General features: G+C 44.9%; 1 protein-coding gene across 1 annotated transcript in view; it reads right to left on the minus strand.

Moving 5' to 3' along the window:
- Positions 1–17738: 17738 nt before the first annotated feature.
- Positions 17739–19333, minus strand: part of LOC142815291 (cell adhesion molecule DSCAM-like) — a 147431-nt gene continuing 145836 nt past the window's right edge. Inside the window, exon 7 of the mRNA XM_075894129.1 lies at positions 17739–19289. Within this exon, the coding sequence (XP_075750244.1) occupies positions 19159–19289 (131 nt within the window). The 3' untranslated portion in view covers positions 17739–19158. The remainder of the gene's footprint in view (positions 19290–19333) is intronic.

A 19333-nucleotide genomic window follows, 5' to 3' on the forward strand; every position in this document is an offset into this window, starting at 1 on the left:
CGTCGAGCGAAATTAGCCTCGTAAATTTGTCGCCTTTCTCGCCGCTCGTTTTGTCTTTGCGTGCTCCGAGCACTCGTGAACACGCGTAAGGGAAAGAAAAATGGCCGAACACCCGCACGACAATTCAGCGCGCGCATCGCTCAGACAAAACAGGCACGAACAAGGCGAGCCGCGTGGGAAGGGAGAGCGTGAGCATGGCGTAGCTCGTCGACACCACGGTATCATCGAGGTTCTATGCCCGGCCAGAATTTCATTTCGAACCTTTCCTTTCTTTTTTTTGCGTGGAAGAGCAAGGAGCACACTTTTCTTTATCCTCGACTCAGCACGCCGTTTTGTGAACGTTGCTTCGCTTTTTGTTCGGTCCCCTTTTCTTAAAAATTGATCGTTTGATCTGGTTGTGCTAAGACTGATCATGTGACTTCGATGGGGATGTATGCCCTAGATTTTTCTTTTCCGTGTTCCAGCAGACAATAGCGGTTAAGTTTGATTTGGTAAGAAAGGATATCATGCAAAGTAACATAGATTTGAGCTTGGTGCGGACTTTATTGCGATGTAGCTCCGTGCAAGGAATGACGAATAATTTATGAACGCGAAATACTATCTCCTATCCCACGTGCTCAAACAACTTCTCTGGGCTACTCTAGTTTCCAATAAAATGACCACACACAATGAAAAATGCCGGCGTTTTTTGGTGTGGTGGGTGTCACACCGGGGAATCGCGTGCTCATCAGCCAAACACCTTCAGTGTTTTGGCTGATGATTTCTTTCGCTACGTGCCTAAGGCTTGAAGGTAGGAATAAACATAAACCACAGCGCACATGTCGGTCACTTAAGGTATGTAACATATCGCAGCGAAACCGTGTTCGTTAAGAATTCAGCGTATACTGCATTGGAACTGCCTGGATGTGCGTAAACATGCTTACTTGCTCATCTGTCCCATTCGATGTTGCTGCCTTCGCTTTATTTGACGATCCACGTGTTAAGATCAGCAACGGGCAAAACGCTTTCGCATTGTACTGTTAACGTGAAGCGCAAGCACTAACAGACAATGAACAGTTCAATATGACAGCGAACAGTTCACTATAAACAGAATAGTCTGCAAGAAAGTTTTTTCACTTACGCATACTCCTCCGTCCTTCAGTTGTCCCGTTTCCGACGTAGTCAGAGGTTGATCCAGCTGTCACTCAACGCTTCACGCCACCACCATTCACTTGCAAATGGCTCTCGCCTAGATGACAGCGCAACACTTCGAGCACGCACCAGCTACGGACCACACCGCAAATGGAGCTATGCTGGCCGTCACTTCAGCGGACGTGTCTGTCACGTGGATACAGACGGCACTGGTATAAACGGTTCACACATATTCACCTTCTGCAAATGTGTGCGCTTAACCCAGTGACTGACAATCTGTTTCTGAACAAGCGGGTCAAGTAAAATGAACGAGCACGATTGCGTCCTGATCTCATGCACGGCACCCACGTTGACCCACCGTCATCGTTGACGTTACCAAAGCCTCGGCTATTGTGCTAGCATCGCCATACAGCCGATGTGGCTAGCATTACGTATGCTTTTTCTTAAAGGGCCCTCAAACTGACCGAGTTCAAAGGCAAGACAGCAGCTTCTTTCTCGCCTTCACTATCCTTTATACAAGCGCCATCTCCTCCTCGCCACTCATTTCTGCGTAAAACATGCACACTAAGCGTTGAGCCATGTCGGGATTTGGCGCTTTTCGGCTACACGCAACTGTCTCTCCTTGCGCAGTCGCACACGCAGCAAGCGATGTGAAATCACTTTATTGCCTACAATAGTCACGCGTACGATAGTGGCGTTTCTTCTTCTTTTCTATATGCCCAGCTTCAGTGTGTTTTTCGTTCAACTAACGTCGTCGGCTGCTTGATAGGCTAACTGTTGCTTTGGTAATTCTTAGTGAACCGGTGACCAGTTCTGCGACACCCATCGTGCCGCATACCCGCTTTCAAAATGGACCGTGACTACATGACACACTGTGACTACAGTAGACAATGAGAAACCTAGCCACTAAGGTTCTCACCTTCTTCACTCCGTACCAAACAAAAAAACTATCATCATCATAAACAGGTATGAGCCACAGAAATTGAGTAAATTGCACTACTAAAGAAGTAACAGCTTTGCTGCAAATGCGAAGCCGTGAAAGCGATAGCAACAAATTGAAAGATCACGCGAGGCATGGCAAGCATATCGAAACGTGCACCGTGTTTCTCACGCACAAATGTTGCACGAAACGTACTCAAAGGTACAAGATGAACGCGAATGAGCATCTCAGTTGTTACTTCGCTGTGCTGAAAAGCACGCTCTTTTCGCAAACGGAGACTGTGGAACGATTGCAGTCACCTTTGTGCGCCCGGTAACTGCAACAAATTTTTTTCCCGGTGAAAGCTTATAGGCATACGATTGTCCCAACCACGAGGTAAGCGAGAGCACACGTGAACGTCTCCTCTGCGCGGGGCAAAGTACGCATCGGAGATGAGAGCGCGCACCGACACTTCGTGACGATCTGGCGACGCGCGCTCATTGCGCCATCTCTCGCTGGTGATTCTGATGTCTCGCTGGTAATTCTGAAAACACGATATTTCCCCCGAGTGGCCCCTTGGCAGCGGTAAGTGGTAAACATGAACAGCTTGCATTTTGAACGTTGAAGAATGTGCTCCTTCGTGGCACAGTGGATAACACCTCGCACCCTCAATTCAGAGATCGGAAGTTCCATTCCGCGCGCCCGAGTCTTCTTCTGGATTATTTGTTTTCTTTCTCGCGTTTTCATATATATCGATGAGTACAGATACACGGTGATTGATGCCGACGTCGACCCCGGTGGCAAAATCCAGCCGAGAGAGTCTATATAGTTGCCAACGTAACAAAATAAAGGAGGCAACAGCTCCCACAATCCTACAACTCCCAACTTCCACGACAAAAGTAGAACGTAACATTTATCCCAACGCTGACAACGGCCAGCCGACAACACCGAGTACGTACAACGGCAAAGTACTAGCGAACAGGAAAGGCACTGGCTACAAGTCCCCGAAGAGATGGAAGGCCTACGTCGGTCACAACTTGCCCGTGTCGTGTCTGTGACAGTGTGTGGTCTAACTATAACTTATCAGCGCTAAGAATCAACGTAGAAACTGGCTGGCATTCCCCAGCTCAAGAATAGCAATGGCATGAAAGCACCCTATAAACAACCTGCATCACTTTTTTTTCTTTTCTTTTTCGCGCGTCTATTTCGTTCTTCGCTTTCTTTCCCATCTTTATTTTCCATTCTCTCTTCCTTTAGTACAGGGTAGCGATTTCTGGCTAACCTCCCTGCCTTTCCCTCGTTTTGTTCTCTCTCTATATATCTTGCTAACACTAAGAAACAACCTTGAATCAGCCGGATTAATCCTAAGAATCATCCAGTTTCTCTGTTTCAAGGCTTGCTTATAGGTTACTGCAAACTCCACCATTTTTTTATTTGCCGTGCTTTCTCGTGACAACAATTTCAATGATAGTTGCTGTAGTTTAACGTCCGAAAACAACCAAACCAATATGAGAGACGCCATATTGGAGGGGCACGCAAATTTCGACCTCTTATAGTGTTTTTCAACGTGCTCCTAAATCAAAGTAGATGGGCCTCAACCGCTTTAGCCTCCATCGAAAACGCGGCCCCCGCGCCAGAGATTCCATCTCGCGACCTGTGGATGAGCAGTCGAGCACTAAAGTCACTTGACCACATCGACGGGTTGTGAAAAAAGTTTCGTCTGTTACACCACCTCTCTGGCCGCTTCTAGTGCTCTTATTTCGAGGGTAAATTTGACAAAACTGCTATTCTCAGTAAAAAGAAATAGACCTTCCTGAGTTTAAGCGCGATCGAGAACAACCATGTCGATGCTAATCAGTCAAGAGTATGTAGCTTTGCTCGCCGCAGCACGTGCCAGTTCTCATGAAATAGCCAGCCATCTAGTCTGCAATCTGTGAATAAATCATAGCTCTACAAACCCAGACAAATCGATGAAGTCTTGGTTTTCATGGCGATGTCTGCAACAGACGTCGAGAAAATAGCCTCGTTGCGTTGTTCCTGTTATTGTCGGCTCACCTGGTAACAAGTGCTGAGCAGTCATGAAATACGATCAAGTGCGAGCACCTTTTCCTGTGACTTATATTCCCAGGAATAATTCAATGCTTCCTTTTTTTTTTGCCTTACAACTATGTGACTGTATATATGAAAGGAAGAGAAAAGTGCTGCCCGTAAATGTCTATCCTTACGATGACACCTCCGAAAGTCGGCACGGGGATGGGTAGTGGAATGAAAGAGTATAGGTAAGGGAAGAATGAAGAGAGAAGATAATAAAAAAAGTAATCAACTCTGTTTTTTGCCTTTGCGATGAATAATTTATTCCACGTGATAGCATTACAACCTTCGTTTCCCAGAAATTCAGGTGACAGAATCGCTAGTGGCGAGGAAAAAATCGGCATCGTCTGTGATCGAAAACTCAACACAGACGCAAATAAATAAAGAGTAAAAAATATTTGGTCCAACTAAGAGTCGAACCCGGATATTGGAACACTCAGACGTTCAACTCCAGAGCCCTGCGAGGGCTGGAAATTGCCCTGCAATGAACGCAATAAAAATGTTAGGTAGTGGAAGGGGTTCTTCTTTATGCACGTAATACTGCGTGGCAGGATCGTAGAATTGCACCAGGCGTCAAAACATGTGAACTTTGCAACGAGTGGTTGATTTAGAAGCTGATTACCCGTGAAAGGGCGCAGGTGCACGTGTCACCTTACGGACGCTTACTGTTTTTATACATTACCTATCTTTAAGAGGAAGAAACACGGTGTTATACGGGCACTTCCCAACTGCACGCACAGTAGACATTCCAAGGTGGTTTAAAAGCCTATGTTGCTCGCACAAGCATTGCTTCTTGCGACATGGTTTAAAGGGCCCCCAAATACCGCGACTTCCAAGGCGATAAAGTAGTTTCTTTCTCGCTTTCACCACCTTCTCTCTGAACAATATCTCTTGTTTGCAACTCATTCCTTGGTAAAACACGCAAAATGCTAGCGTTAAGCATTAAGCCAGTAAGAATTTCACGCTTTCGACTACACGCGCAGTCGCAAATGCAGAAAACGAAGTGAAATCGGTTTATCTCGCACGATAGTCAAGCGATACGAGGCAGAACGTGCATGCGACTGCAAGGCAAAGCGGAGTACGAAACGATTCCCGACACATATATCGCGTATATTGATAAATCCAGAGATCATTTCATCCTGGCGTCACGTGTACAAACTGCCCACGTTACCAATTGTGCCGCGAGGTGGAACTCCGATAGAGAATGAAACGCTCTCTTTAAGGGACGGAGCTCCTAAAACCGTGTGCTTGTCCATGCATGTTTGTGACCAGTTCGTAACTACCTAGTTGTATGCCTCACTCAGCAGGTGGCACTAGTGTGAGTGACAAACAGATGGACGAATGGACGCATGGACGGAAGCAAGAACGAACGGACAGATGGGCAGAAGCACGGAAGGACGGACGCTTCGCGCTATTCATCATCATTCACTCTGTGAATATGCTGTGTTTATTTTATGTTATTTTGAGAGGCTGTTTAGGGGCCCATTAAGCTGATGCGTACGAAGCCCAATACGCAATCGCGTTCTGCTGTCGAATGTGAAGCTCGAGCGTCCTTGAAATTTTAGATGAGTTCAATTAAGTTTTCTGTAAAAGGCATCTCACAACCCTCCGCTTTCGGGCGTTCTTTCTGAGGCTAGTGCTGATTAACACGCAAGCCGTTATATCGGGCATGCGTCTCCGGCCACTGTTTCTGTTTTGTGAGGCCTGTGGCGCGTATGCGTAGAGAGTTATCATTCAAGAAAAGGGCAGCTTGCACCAATCGAATGCAAGGCGCAGCGTAAGAATAAAACTTAAAAATGCCAGGGAGGTTAGCCAGGACTCTGCCCGGTAGGCTACATTGCTCTGGCAAAGGGAAAGAGAAGTCAGAAAGCAAGAGAGGCAAGTCACTGTCACAGCCAACTGAAGTTCCCTGATTGACGTGTAAGTTCTGACTAATTTACATGGTCTATCAAAAAAATACGTGGTATGTCATGGTTTCTGATGCGGAGAGGTGTTCTTCCTAGAGTGATGAACAACTAAGACTTGACGACACTGCGTGTCTACAATGCCTACATTACCTTCAGTGACTACCGTTTATATCACGAAGAATCTCAATGCGCTCTACCCGGAAACACGTTGCAGACGCATTTACCTTTGCTGCGCAATATTAATGACATCGATTGAACCCCTTCTTTACAAACTCAGAATTATTCGTGTTGCATGATCGTTGTCAAAAAGAATTGAGTTCGATAAACTATGTACATATATTTTTTTTTTATAAGCGAAAAGCGCCGGAAAGGCGCCACAACGGCTTTCCAGCACTGGTGGGACTCACACGAGCCTTTTTTTTTTTTCGTGCCAGTCTAGGTTGACAGCTTCGCATCTGGCAAGCGTCACTGAGCCGAGCTCGGCTTCGATCCGCTTCCTCATTGCGAGCCATGTCACGAAGGGGGCGCTGCCACGTGTGCCTCGCAAGAGGGCATTATTTATGACCTCCAATATTCGCCACGTATTCGCGAATAACGTAACTCCACGTGTACCGTGCCAGTCGATGTCGGGGCCGCCAAAGTCTGGAATATAAGAAAGAAGGAAGGAAAGAAAGAAATAAAGAAAGAAATAAAGAAAGAAGAAGAACTAATGGGGAGAAAAGAAACACGCATCTATGAACACGATCTATAAGAATCGTAGTTCAGAGCCAATAAAGACGCAGCGCAATAGTTACAATGATGGCAACGTGGACGGCCATTTAAGGCGTCGTTCACTGTTCGAAGTGCAGAATCGACGTCTTTAATTTGTTACTTTCGTGCTACGATTGTGTCAAATTCGCCACACGTATTTGCTTTATTGACGTGGCTCTGCTGCCGTGTAGCTTAAAAAACAATCGGTGTTTTGTAATTTCTATGCAAATGCGTCTCCTAAATAAGTACCGGCTGTGCACTCAGTGATAGTGAAATCGATGAGTACAATCATAGCAGCGGCGTCAAATCACAGGTTTTCCTTTCATGGTTAGTGTTGCCAGAAAATGTTTATTAGGAAATTCGCGCGCTCGTAACTGTTTCGAGCCTTGACATTTAACATATTAGAGGTAAAGCTGTTGGACTAATAAAAACATAAACACGCTTACGATCAAGACCTAGTCAATTCGTTCTCGTGACTCGATTTGAAGTATAGCTGCAATAATACTTCACGGCATCAAAGAAAACGCATTATACACCACATACGGTTCTAAAGACTCCTTAATAATGTCCTATACCAGGTGCCGAATGGAATACCTTTTATTTTTTGATATTGTCGCGTGGTCGTGACATTGAAGGCCACAGTTGGTGGTTTCAAGATGACACTTTTTCATTTGGTCAAACTTTTGCCCGAGCAGCGCAGTAACACTACAGGCGATTTGCACTGTGCACCGAGATCGGTAAACTGAGCGTCGGCCGTCGATGAAGTGATCTGCGGCAAGGTGCGTCGGCACTTATACATGGGCCATAAAACATTTCAGCGTTATTGTCGGCAGCTGAGTTTTTCAAGTATAAACTCGGTTCACGTTTGTTCGCTCAAGTTTATCCGTTGATCTTCAAATTGAAAGCTCTCAGATATTCTGGAGCGTTTCAAGAAAATATCGACACGTGCTATGGGCTAATAACATAACACGTGAGAAGGGAGCACGGCGACACATAGTACATGAGGTGCACTCAAATTAACATGTATACTGTGCTTATCCGAAGCTCTACCTTGACGCTTGTATGCCACTCGGCCGTTGTATGAAATCAGGTGTAAAACGTACTCGTATAAAAACAAAGTAAGCATTCTCGAACTTAGCGCTGTGATTATATTGCTCATTTACCATCTATTGAAACGAGTCCACAGTTACCCGAAGACAGTGCAAGTATTCGCCACGTGCGGATATTAGTAGAATAGTTCAGAACCACGTAAAAACTCACTTTCATTAGAAGGTCTTGAACGCCTTCACACTGTGAAGAATTCATATAGTTTGCTGTCAATACGGTAGAGGGAACTTTGGCGCTAGTGTCTATGGGAGCTGTCACGCACGGCGCTTCAGCGAGCATGGGAATGATGGGCAGAACACGAATTTGTCAAATCTTCGTACTTCTGGCACTGTTGCGTACGCATTGCTTGGAGCTCTTTTGTCACGGAACATAAATCAGCAAATGTACAGCGGTTGCACTTCACCACCTTAATCGCTTAGGCTTACCATTTAAAATCGCGCCACGAAGTTCAAAAAGGTTCGTTCTTTTCTTCTGAACACCGCAATAAATGTAGCCACAAGTGTGATTCCCGCAAGTATGATGACTAGGCAAATCCGTATACTTGCTATCATTTCCATGGTCGCTGAACGATCGCAGAGCCAGAGTCCTCTCTATTTAAATTTAAGAAACTCTATGGAAGAGTAGAACGCGTTAGTGCGTTCTTGTGTGCTTGGCGTGGAAGTTTTTTTTTTTTTCTGGCTTTGTGCTAGACTGCCTTTCCTTTCCAAGCATGGGCGCACTCAGCGGTTAAAAACTCACGTGGTTCTTGACGCGTTCGCCTAAGATAAACCGGAAGGCTAAAGCCATCATCTTCTTCTTCCCGTTCGGTGTATTCATCTGCCTACGGCCCCGACCGAAATATTTCCGTACCTCGTCCGGTCTTTCACTGCGTCCATGATCAAAACGAGATGTGAGAACGGTCTAGCTGACAATCCACGGTGACGTGAACAGCGCGTGATACAAAGGAATGACAAGGAACTGACGGAGACTGGGGCTGACTTCCAACTGAAATGTATTGACATTAACATGAAAAACTACACCCAGATAGCAAACAAGACACGGAGACTGGGGTTGACTTCCAACTGAAATGTATTGACATTAACATGAAAAACTAAACCCAGATAGCAAACAAGACACGTTACCTTGTTTCATCCGGAATGATGAGCTAGATGTACGCCAGCTGCTTTGCTCGATGCCTTTTCGCGTTTTCCTGTCGTTTATTTCTTCTTTTTTCTGACTTTCGGTTATCTTTCAAAGTGTGCAGTCATGTGCGAATGAATGAGCGGTGATCACGTGTTATCTTGTTTTCCATGTTCCTGTTAACAAACTTCAGCTGCAATTCAGCGCTAATCCTCGTCGGTTCCTTGTCCTCGTGTGTCCCGCACACTGATCACGTCTCCAAGATTGGCCCACATCTAATAAAGCGACAATATCATGTGACGACCTGTGACGTAGTCATATCGTGATGTTTTGCAGCACCAGCGTTGATGCCGCCGACGCTGAATTTTCGCGTTCGATGATACACCTAACGATTTCACCTGATTGATACACTGAACCACTCGTAAATAAGGCTCACCATCTCACCCCTAGAGAAGCCCGCGGACCAAGGACACGTAGCTGACCTTCCCGCGGCAACATTCCGACACCGCAGTGCGTGCAACAACTCAGAGCAGCTACTTGGAGAGTGGAGTGTGCCGCAGCAGTAGTGTGTGGTATATTGCTGCGGCTGAGCTATGCGTTTGTGCTTTACATAACACAAAGCGGGTTACGGCTTTGCCAGTAAAAACTAGTTCTAATGCTATAGGTAAGCTTGGAACATTGCAGGAGCTCCTCCGTTGCTCATGCTAGCTGCTGTCACCTTGCATACTCGGGCAGCATGCCGGTCATCGTACGTGGCTGTTTAGAGCCAGCGTGTGTGTGTGTGTGTGTGTGTGTGTGTGTGTGTGTGTGCGTGCGTGTGTGCGTGTGCGTGTGCGCGTGTGTGTGTGCGCGTGCGTGTGTGTGTGTGTGCGTGTGCGTGTGTGTGTGCGTGTGCGTGTGTGTGTGTGTGTGCATGTGTGTGTGTGTGTGCGCGTGTGTGTGTGCGTGTGCGTGTGCGCGTGCGCGTGCGTGTGCGTGTGTGTGTGTGTGTGTGTGTGTGTGTGTGTGTGTGTGTGTGTGTTAGAGAGAGTCTGGCTGCTTATCTGTGCTACAACACATGAGGGGTTGCCGTCACACAGGGTAGGTGACGGCAACCCCTCATGTGTTGGAAAGCCTTCGTTGATGTCAAGGTCCTTCTTTACCCAATGCCAGGTATTTTTTATGTTGTTCTTCACAGTAGTGAAGTCTTCGACATCAAGACCATCGCTGTCTGAGAAGTTAGACGAATCTGTCCCACTTCTACATTGACTTGCGGTTCTTTCCGCCTGATAATGATTGGAGCTTTCCAAATCGGAGCATTCGCTCCCACTTCGCCAGTCGAACAAAATTCCCTGGATTTCGATGTCAGTTAATTCCGCCTGCAGAGAGATATTTTATTTCATTAGAAATAAAAAATTTTATGGTAAACCGCCGCGTTTTATAAAACGAAGTGAACGAAAAGCAGCCCCACAGACCAATTTGTGAAATTCAGGAGCCCCGTATTTCTGACGGCAACTTATGTGTACGCAACACTGGTCCTGGTAGTTGAAACACTGGTCCTGTCAGTAATGTGTTCGCGTGAGTTGCGACTATTAGCGAAGGGTGGCTACGCATCAACAGAAGCACACTCACAGAGAGCACTTTTCATTGTTTTACATAAGAGCTACACAGTCCTAAACGAGCGAAACCCGAAACTTTATGTAACGAGTGTATGAATGTTGCATAATCGTGTGTACGTCAATGTCTGTGTCATGCGCGTTGTGTTTCTAAAACGAAAAAGACCATTTGCACTCCGTCGATACGTCTTCGACCTAAGTCGTTTACGGCGATGGGACAATGCCGCGAAGGTTCAACATAGGTATTGCTGCTGCTTCATTAGTACTGAACACTGTCGGCCGATTGCGCGGACGGCGCAGTGTTGCATAATGCCCATTGCACCGTTAGCCATCGCTAGGTGAAAGCGAACTGCACCACGAGCTGCGATGAAAGATCGCAAAATCGGGCGACCTTTCGTCTGCCTAATGCTTCCCTCACGAGTATCTCGATCATATTTGACTCATTTCAGGGCTGTAGGATCTTTTCTTTCATCGCTTATGCTATGTTTGCCACACCAGTTCATGCGTTGCACAAGTATGAGTTATTCAACGTTTCGATCGAAATAACGCGTGTGTGCCTGTTGTTGTGATCGTTCTCTTCCTTTATGTCTTCGTGTTGCCTTGTATGCGACAGAAAGTCGATAACATGGAACAGCCACGTTCACATCCTAGTTATTACTGCATCTACATATACTCACTATTTAGATAACAATAACTCGTACTTTCTTGTCATCGTAATTTCGCGCATTAACGTATGCCTTCTTGTTTCTCTAAATAGACGACATCTAAAGGCATGCCATGTTTTATCGTTCATAGCAACATAGCCTTTATGTATGCGAAGAAACTTTCGATACCCCATCCAAGTGTAGGACGCGTTGCCGAAGTCTGGCGGGTTACACATACGAGTACACGACGCATGATTGTTTCAATATGCGCATTTTTTTTTCTTTAATAACGAAATTTGAAGAACGCAGAACTGGGTAAAGAAGTACAAAAACAATAAAAGGAAACACCCAAATGCAGCTCTGTGTACATTCACGGTGGCAACAGTAATATCTGGGGTTTTTTAACATGCCACAACTACGATACAATGTTGAGCACACCGGAGAGGGCAGCTCCGGAAATTTCGGCCATCTGGTGTTCTTTAACGCGAACTGACATCGCACAATACACGCGCTTCTAGCATTTTGCCTTCATTGAGGTGCTGCTACCGCTGCGGCCAGAATGGTAACCGCCACCTTCGTGCCAGCATCCCGGCACCCCAACACCACCACGGCATACTCAGCTTGAAAACGGATATTGCTTAATACGCAGTCTCATGGTGTCAAGGAAGCTTGCCATGTATTTTTTCAACTCGTAGCGCATAGCGTACACATTAAGTTTAGCCATGGAAAAAAGTATCAATCAACACACGTCACTCTTCAGTGACTTTAAACTTACAATTCAATACTGGTTATTTTAGTGTTACTTCCTGCAGTATCAGACTGCTGGCATCGTGTAAAAATATATTGGCACTCCAGCAACCTTACAAGACTAAAACTCTTGGACAGACCACTGTTCATGTATTTTTATTATAGATTCTGAGCAATTATTAACAAACAACCTAGGAACCATCAACATGAAGTATAAAGTAACATTGGATCCACATATCACCCTTGTTAAATGACGTAATCTCAAACGATGTGTTATTATTTTTTTTACTCTCGAAACGTACACGCGATAGATGAATGAATCGACTAGAAATGACTGTAACAACATCGCACACACTTCAAGACTATGCTCTGACACGTGGCGCCCGAGACAGTCAAAATATTTCAATTGATACACTCGTCATTCGCACATCAAAAGTGGTGATTGAAAAGCTCGCAAGCGTCGCAGTCATATCCCACCGTCTGCACTCTCATTTATCCCAGAGTCGCTCCGTCGTCCGGAAACCAGTTTATACCACGAAAGTGTTGACAAACAGGTTTGAACGCCGCCGTTCCACCTTTAGGGCATACCAGAATTTGCTAGACACAGAAGGAATGAATTTGCTAGACACAGAAGGAATGGCGATCACGTCCAAAAATATGGCGATACACAGCTGAGAACACCGAGCAAAGTTTTATGGTTGATATAGAGTGGCTTTCAGACGTACGGTGAGGATGGGTTGGAGGAATGGTGGCTCGTGAATTACTTACAAGCGTAGGGGGGGAGGGGGTTGACACACGCTTACTCACTTTTGTTTCTCAGGCGCTGGTGTACAGTGCTATCTATTGAGTTTTGACTACGTCTACCAAAAACTGTTACTTTAGGTTTCTCTTTAACATCAATTAAGAGCTTTTACCCTTTCACGAGCAATAGCTGTTTCGTTGGGCTTCCATGTTGTCGAACGCCGTTTAGCACCTCGTGCAAATTGCTTTGTTATGTTTCAGCACAACACGGCGTTTAACTTTCGTTATCAAGTAGCAGTCTAAACGCGCGTTTTTTTTTTTCTAGATTGAGTGCACATATGTAGTGGCATTTGGAAAGGAATGAAACTTCACTGATATATGAACTTATTAGTTAGTAGTTGTCCATTGAGTGATATCACTCAGCGGGAAATGAATATGACTCCTAATATTGTTTGTCAACAAAGTGGTCATGACACAAGAACATAGGACTGAGTTCTATAGTGCTGATGAAAGAAAGCGTGTTCGTCGCTTCCAAGCAACCTATTCAAGTGCATTTTGAAATCTCACCCTACTCTGTTGTTCTCAGCATACATTACTAGTATGGAAGTTCCCTGCATGAAGTTTGAGAGCTATTTCACATGAACAGTACATGTCTTTATATTCAATATATATAAAAATGAAAAATGGGTGACACCTGGTCATTTTCTGCAATGCACTGAATTACACCAAGACTGCCGGTTATTCGTCACTACTCTTGCAAAGTGACAGTGAAGCCTTACCTAAGCAAACACTGCACAACACATTTTCCCTAAGTGATGGATACCACACACGCCCACGTATAGTCACTTTAAATTATTAGTCACAACGTGAAAATGATAAAAGGAAAGCTCCAACTATTTATCTTGTTTTACTCGTATGTAAGCCAGAACACTCCCGTCAGGATATTCATGGAAATAGCAATTACGAGTTATGAAATGAAAAAAAAAACTATACCCTCGGTGATGTTATCTTGTACCAATACTGCGTTTCCAAGTCGTTGCGTGGTTCTTAATACAGTGAGCAGGCACTAAGACGCAAAACATTATGAAACAGCTATCACGTTAGTGTTATAGTCACTGCTCCTTTTCTGATTCGTTACATTGCTTAACTATCTTATATGATCGAACCAGTTACTCCTTTAGGTTCTCTGTGTTTCCTCCTAAATTCTTTTTTTTTTTGCACCGTCATAATCACTCACAGGGCAAGCTTCCCACGCACATGCTCCGCTGGTTTCGACAGCACTATATAAAAACGCTGCCAGCCGAGCCGGACGGGCAGGAGCTACGATACACAGAGGAATTTCTCTCGGCGTGTGCTATCCGTCATCCGTGAAAGACAGCGTTTCCCTGCACAATACACGTTTTCTTTTCTGTGCCTTGTTTTCGTTTTTGAATCTCGTAATGGGAAGAGATGCCATTTGTGGATTTATAAGTAGATAACACACATGCTTGACTACGTTCACGTAGTGCTGCAACATATAATGCAACTATGCTGTGTGTAAGTGAAGGCCGTACATAAGCTTTTGCGTAAATGCGCATGATACCAGGTATGCAAAAAAAAAACTTGTTTAGAGTTACACGTAATACGCGTCACGTGTTTGTCGAATGCCGAGAGTGTAACGTTCGGATGCCGTCAACTTAGGCGCATATGAACTTTCGTCGTCTAAGGCGTTTGCCGGTTAACATGCCTGCCTTTCTTTTCCCTCCTGTTCCTTTTTCAGACATTAGCACCACTTTGTATAACCTTTGACCTTTTCTAAAGTTCTATTACGTATACTATGCATGCTTACAGATGGTATCCACTAAAACTCTGCGAGTTCAGCCGGGGAAGGGGGCAATCAAAATGTTGTGGCCGCTAAAAAAGTGAAAAACCGCTTGTGTCTTGTGTTACGCTCGCACACTCTTCCGGCTGGTGGGAGCCATTGCGGATACATAGCATTGTTTTAACGTACGGTAGATTGCTTTATAGATATCTGAAGAGTACGCAGTTTCTCTGCATAAGAACGTGAACGTTAAACCATATTGCGACGGTCTTTTTATGAAAGCAGGTTGTGCAAGTTTCTATCATCCCGATCGTACCCAATCGTACTCTCTTCAAAACGAGCCCCGCTCAGTTCCAGAGCATCACGCATAATCTCTAGGCTCTCTTCTTTTTTTTATTTTTCATGTACACTTCTTGACGTAATATTGTATCTGACGTTTTTTTTTTTTTGAGAAGTAATCCTATGCGAAAAATACGATTTGCAGGCGTACAAAACCAGGCAGACTTCCGCATCTCTTCATTATAATATCCCTTTCTCTTTTGAGATTCTTTTTCACTTCTGTTATCTCAGCAACGCGATTTCAAGATATAGGAAACAGGTAAGAACTTAGAAAAAAAGGTGCAGTTTAGTCTTATAGTATCATATTTAGGCGACAGGAAAGATCCCTCTGTAACATCGCCTTATCCTGTGGTGTGTGCTTTCAACGCTGAAGGCAGTTATAATATTAAGAAGCACCAACTCCCTCAACAAGAAGTTATCGTAAGTGTATTTTAACGCCTTGCTCAGTATGTAAATACAAGCATTTAGGTCACAGACCAAAAAGGCAGCGTGCAGGCTTTCGCAATGAACGGCCAATATTTAGGTCAAAATTTCTGCAGGGAAATGCATAGTAATCACAGCTACCTCACTGTTGAAGCTTCTGTATCTATATGGTGAAAGTTTTTTAAACTCCTGCCTGAAAGCTATTGAGTCGCTTAATCAATTAGGTTAAAGAACCCCGAGGTGGTCGAAATTTCCGGAGCCCTCCACTACGGCGTCTCTCATAATCAAATGGTGGTTTTGGGACGTTAAACCCCACATATCAATCAATCAATTAGGAGTGACGCAGGGCATTCGTAACCTTTGCGCAAATTCCTTTACAAGATTTTTACAAGCTATTTCCCTTGCTCAGTTCAAATGTGCATAGCGCCACGTAAGTTTTGTCGCGACACATTTTGTCCAAAAAAATAGTTACGCGAGATGTAAGAATGCAGGGGAAAATTCTGAGTACTAACGACCCGCTGCATAAAGAACTACGTATATAGCCTTCTGCAGCGAAAACCAAGCATATAATAAAATTAGTTGCAATTTTACGCCTGAAAACCACCAGGAGAAGCCTTAGGCGCTGACGTTCATGAGAGACCGTAGACGAGACGCCGTAGAAGAGTACTTCTGATATTTTCACAACTCAGGGACCCTTAAGTGTGCCTAAATCTAAGCACGCCAGCCTCTTGAATTTCGCCCCCATCGAAATGCGATCGCTGCAGTTGGTATTCGATCCTGCAAACTTCGAATATAGAAAAGTGGCAGGGCTAACAAATGGCACACTGAAAGAGTACGGCACAAGTAAGCGCTTACTTGTGTGATACGTTTTCTTTGCCACGTTTGTTCGCGCTGCCATGTTTCCACTATTAATCTACAACGACTAGTACGCGCATGGAGCCATTTGAAATTCACCTGAGAGTAGCGAAACATTCAAAGGAGCTACCTGGAAGCCACGCGACACTGAAACGCCATGTGATTTTTCCCATTCACTAGTGCACGCAGCCTATACGTAATAAGAAATTTCCGGAAAAATCGCGCATCTGTGAATCTGATCGTATCGAGATGGATGGTACTACCCTGCCAACGTATTGCCTTTGGTGACACTTAATAAAATCTGTCGACAAGTCCGCACGATTGCGCCGTGATAATTCTTCGCTCGCTAGCCCTGATCCCGAGTGTGACACGTAAGACGTTGACAGGAGCAAGCGTGAACGTCAACTTCTTTTCTTTTTTTTTTTTCAGCACATCGGCATTTCACACAGCTTTCGCCTCGAAGCCGGCAAATGTCATTTGCCATGTTGACAAACATGAGAGATAAAATAAAGGCTGGCACTTAGCAAATCAAACGAGCGCCGCCAGTATGCACTATGAACACTTGTTCCAAGTTCCGTGGCAAAAACGTTGACCAGTAAAGCGATGCGAAAGAAAACGCAACATTAACTATATGGAGCAAATACTCGCATGCTCAGAGAATACAAGATGCCTAATTTCAAGCACGAGCATACATCTTCGACTGAGTCATCCCCACTGTTTTAAATCCTCGTACTGGAGTCCGGCAGTATTCTCGCTGTTCGCTCACATTTTTCTAACAAAGAACTGCTTGTTTTTCTACCGTGTATTTGTTCCGTAAGGCCTGAACATTTAGTACAGTTTCCAGAAAAGTGACGCAGTCAACAGGCGAGACTTTAATTTGCCTTACCAATTCATACCTTAAGTTGTGTACCTGTGTAATGTTATTGAGCAGACAAAAAAGCTAAATTGTCTTATTCTAAGTCAATCTTACAATAAAAAATGTTCTATAAAAGAAGAAATATTTTCCACAACACAAAAATATCATTAAAAAGTCACACATAAGCATTTGCGTCACAAATACGCATCAAAATTACTGCAAAATTTGGAGATATAAAACATCTTATAGGTGGCATACAACAAGTTAGTGTAACATATAAGTATTTTATGAACTTTGTGACAATAGTTTCATGTTAATAAGACAGCATGCTCAGAAAGCTGCACGTTCTGGCAGTAGAGTGAGAGCACCCGCGATGATGGTTCGACTTATCGGAAATCTTTTTTATGGGGCATTTGGCTTTTATCATAATTTTTGTGCATCATCACATAGCCACAATGATAATGTCTCTGACATTCAGCCATGGCAGGCACGTTTCTTATTGAAGCAAGTATTCAAAACATGGTCAGTAGTGCGACATGTGATCCATATTTGTGCGACTATGACCAGACAATGCTTACAATAACCATGTCACATGAATGAGTGCCGCGTTTCATTATGCGAATTCGCATCTGAGAATTATCTGTTATCGTTAGCGCACATGTTCTACCACCTTACCTCATATCATTACCAGTCTGTCTTATTGTTACTACACGTATCGTTATAAATTCTTTATTCGAATCAGGCAAATGTTAATACCTCTTGCACGCGTCGTCATTCGATGCGACAAGCGTTATTCAATATCGCTCGGCCTGTCCTTTTATTTTAAGCGAATAATAGCGCGACGAAAACAGGGCGGGAAAGAAAAGACAAACTAAATCGTTGTTTCCCGTTCCTGTTTTTGTCGCGCTATTATTCGTTTAGAATGGAAGTGCACCATGTCGCTCAATTGTCTCTTCTGATGTCCTTTCATTGACATGCGTAAAATACCAGTCTTGCTATTTTTTCTCGTAAGTGATTATACCTTGAATTTGACAGATGAAGTGGTCCTACTAAGCATCTTTTTTATGCATACAGTGACTTCATACAGCGACTTCAGCGGCTTTCTTTGCATACATATATATTTTACTCACCAATGTGTATTTGACAAGCCTTCCCGTCTTAGAAGGTTAAAAATGCTTGGACTGAGTCTCTTCTTTTTTAACTCTATTGCTTCTATCACGAGTGAGATATTTTCATGTATATCCACCATTATGTAAGTGCCTCCCTTGTCTTCAAACATTGTGCTGCATACTCCGCACTTTACGGACTCAGGTCTTTCTACGTCAGCGAGCAGGGCAAGGGCCGCATAAACTTCACCCACACACATACACACAAAAAAGCGTAACCACGGGACATTCTGCGCTCACCTCCTTCCAGTTTTGAAAATCAGACATTTGTGTTGAACTGGTGTGTTTTTTTGTTGTTGTTGTTCCCGCAACCTTTAAATGCGGTGTGTCGCTGAGTAACAAGTGCTTAAGTGGCAGAAAAGGAAGCCATGGGAGCGTTTTGTTGAAGATAAAGGTAATGTCGGAAAAGAAACTGTGTGTGTGGGGGGGGGGGGGGGGGGGCGTGTGTGGAGGTTCATGTCTCTTAACGTTGCAGGACAGACTGGGATCGTCCGAGAGGCCCTGTCACATCTCTCCGTCAGCGTCTTCTCTGCAGTCACCGGGTTTTCGTCCCTCGCACCTCACGGGGTGGCACTGTGATTGTGCTACCACGTCATCCGTCGGTTACAAGTACCTTAGCATCGAGGACAGAGCGTAAGCAAACAGGGTGAAGAAAGACTGACGGTCGCACTCCAACAGCGGTACACGGCTGAATGCACGCGCACATCACACACATGGAGAGCGCTTAAGCAGTGCGCAGTCCTTTTGCTTTACAAGCACGGTGGATGCACAATCACGAGCGTACTTGCCGTATGGGCGTCGGCGACGAAATAAACCGTGGTCATGTCGTGTTATACAATGGGAGGCGCGCGGTCGTGACGGTTCACGGCTGGCTAGCATCGTTCCGCGCGGCGAAGGTGCAGGAGTGTCGTCGTTGGGTGATCTGTGTGGCGTGTCGACGTGCGGGAGGAGGCGACGTCCACTTTCATCACCTGTGGGCGCGCACAGTCCTCAAGGCCACCAATACCGCTAGCAGCACCACCACATCCGAGACGCACACCGATGGTCGGGCTGTGGAAGGGGGCGTGGAGTCGTGTTGAATGGCGGCAGGCTTCTCACCTAAAAGAAGGATAAAAAAGTACGACGTGGCTCTTAAGGTCCCA

Source organism: Rhipicephalus microplus, chromosome 1 (assembly GCF_043290135.1).
Source record: "Rhipicephalus microplus isolate Deutch F79 chromosome 1, USDA_Rmic, whole genome shotgun sequence".
NCBI lineage: Eukaryota > Metazoa > Arthropoda > Arachnida > Ixodida > Ixodidae > Rhipicephalus > Rhipicephalus microplus.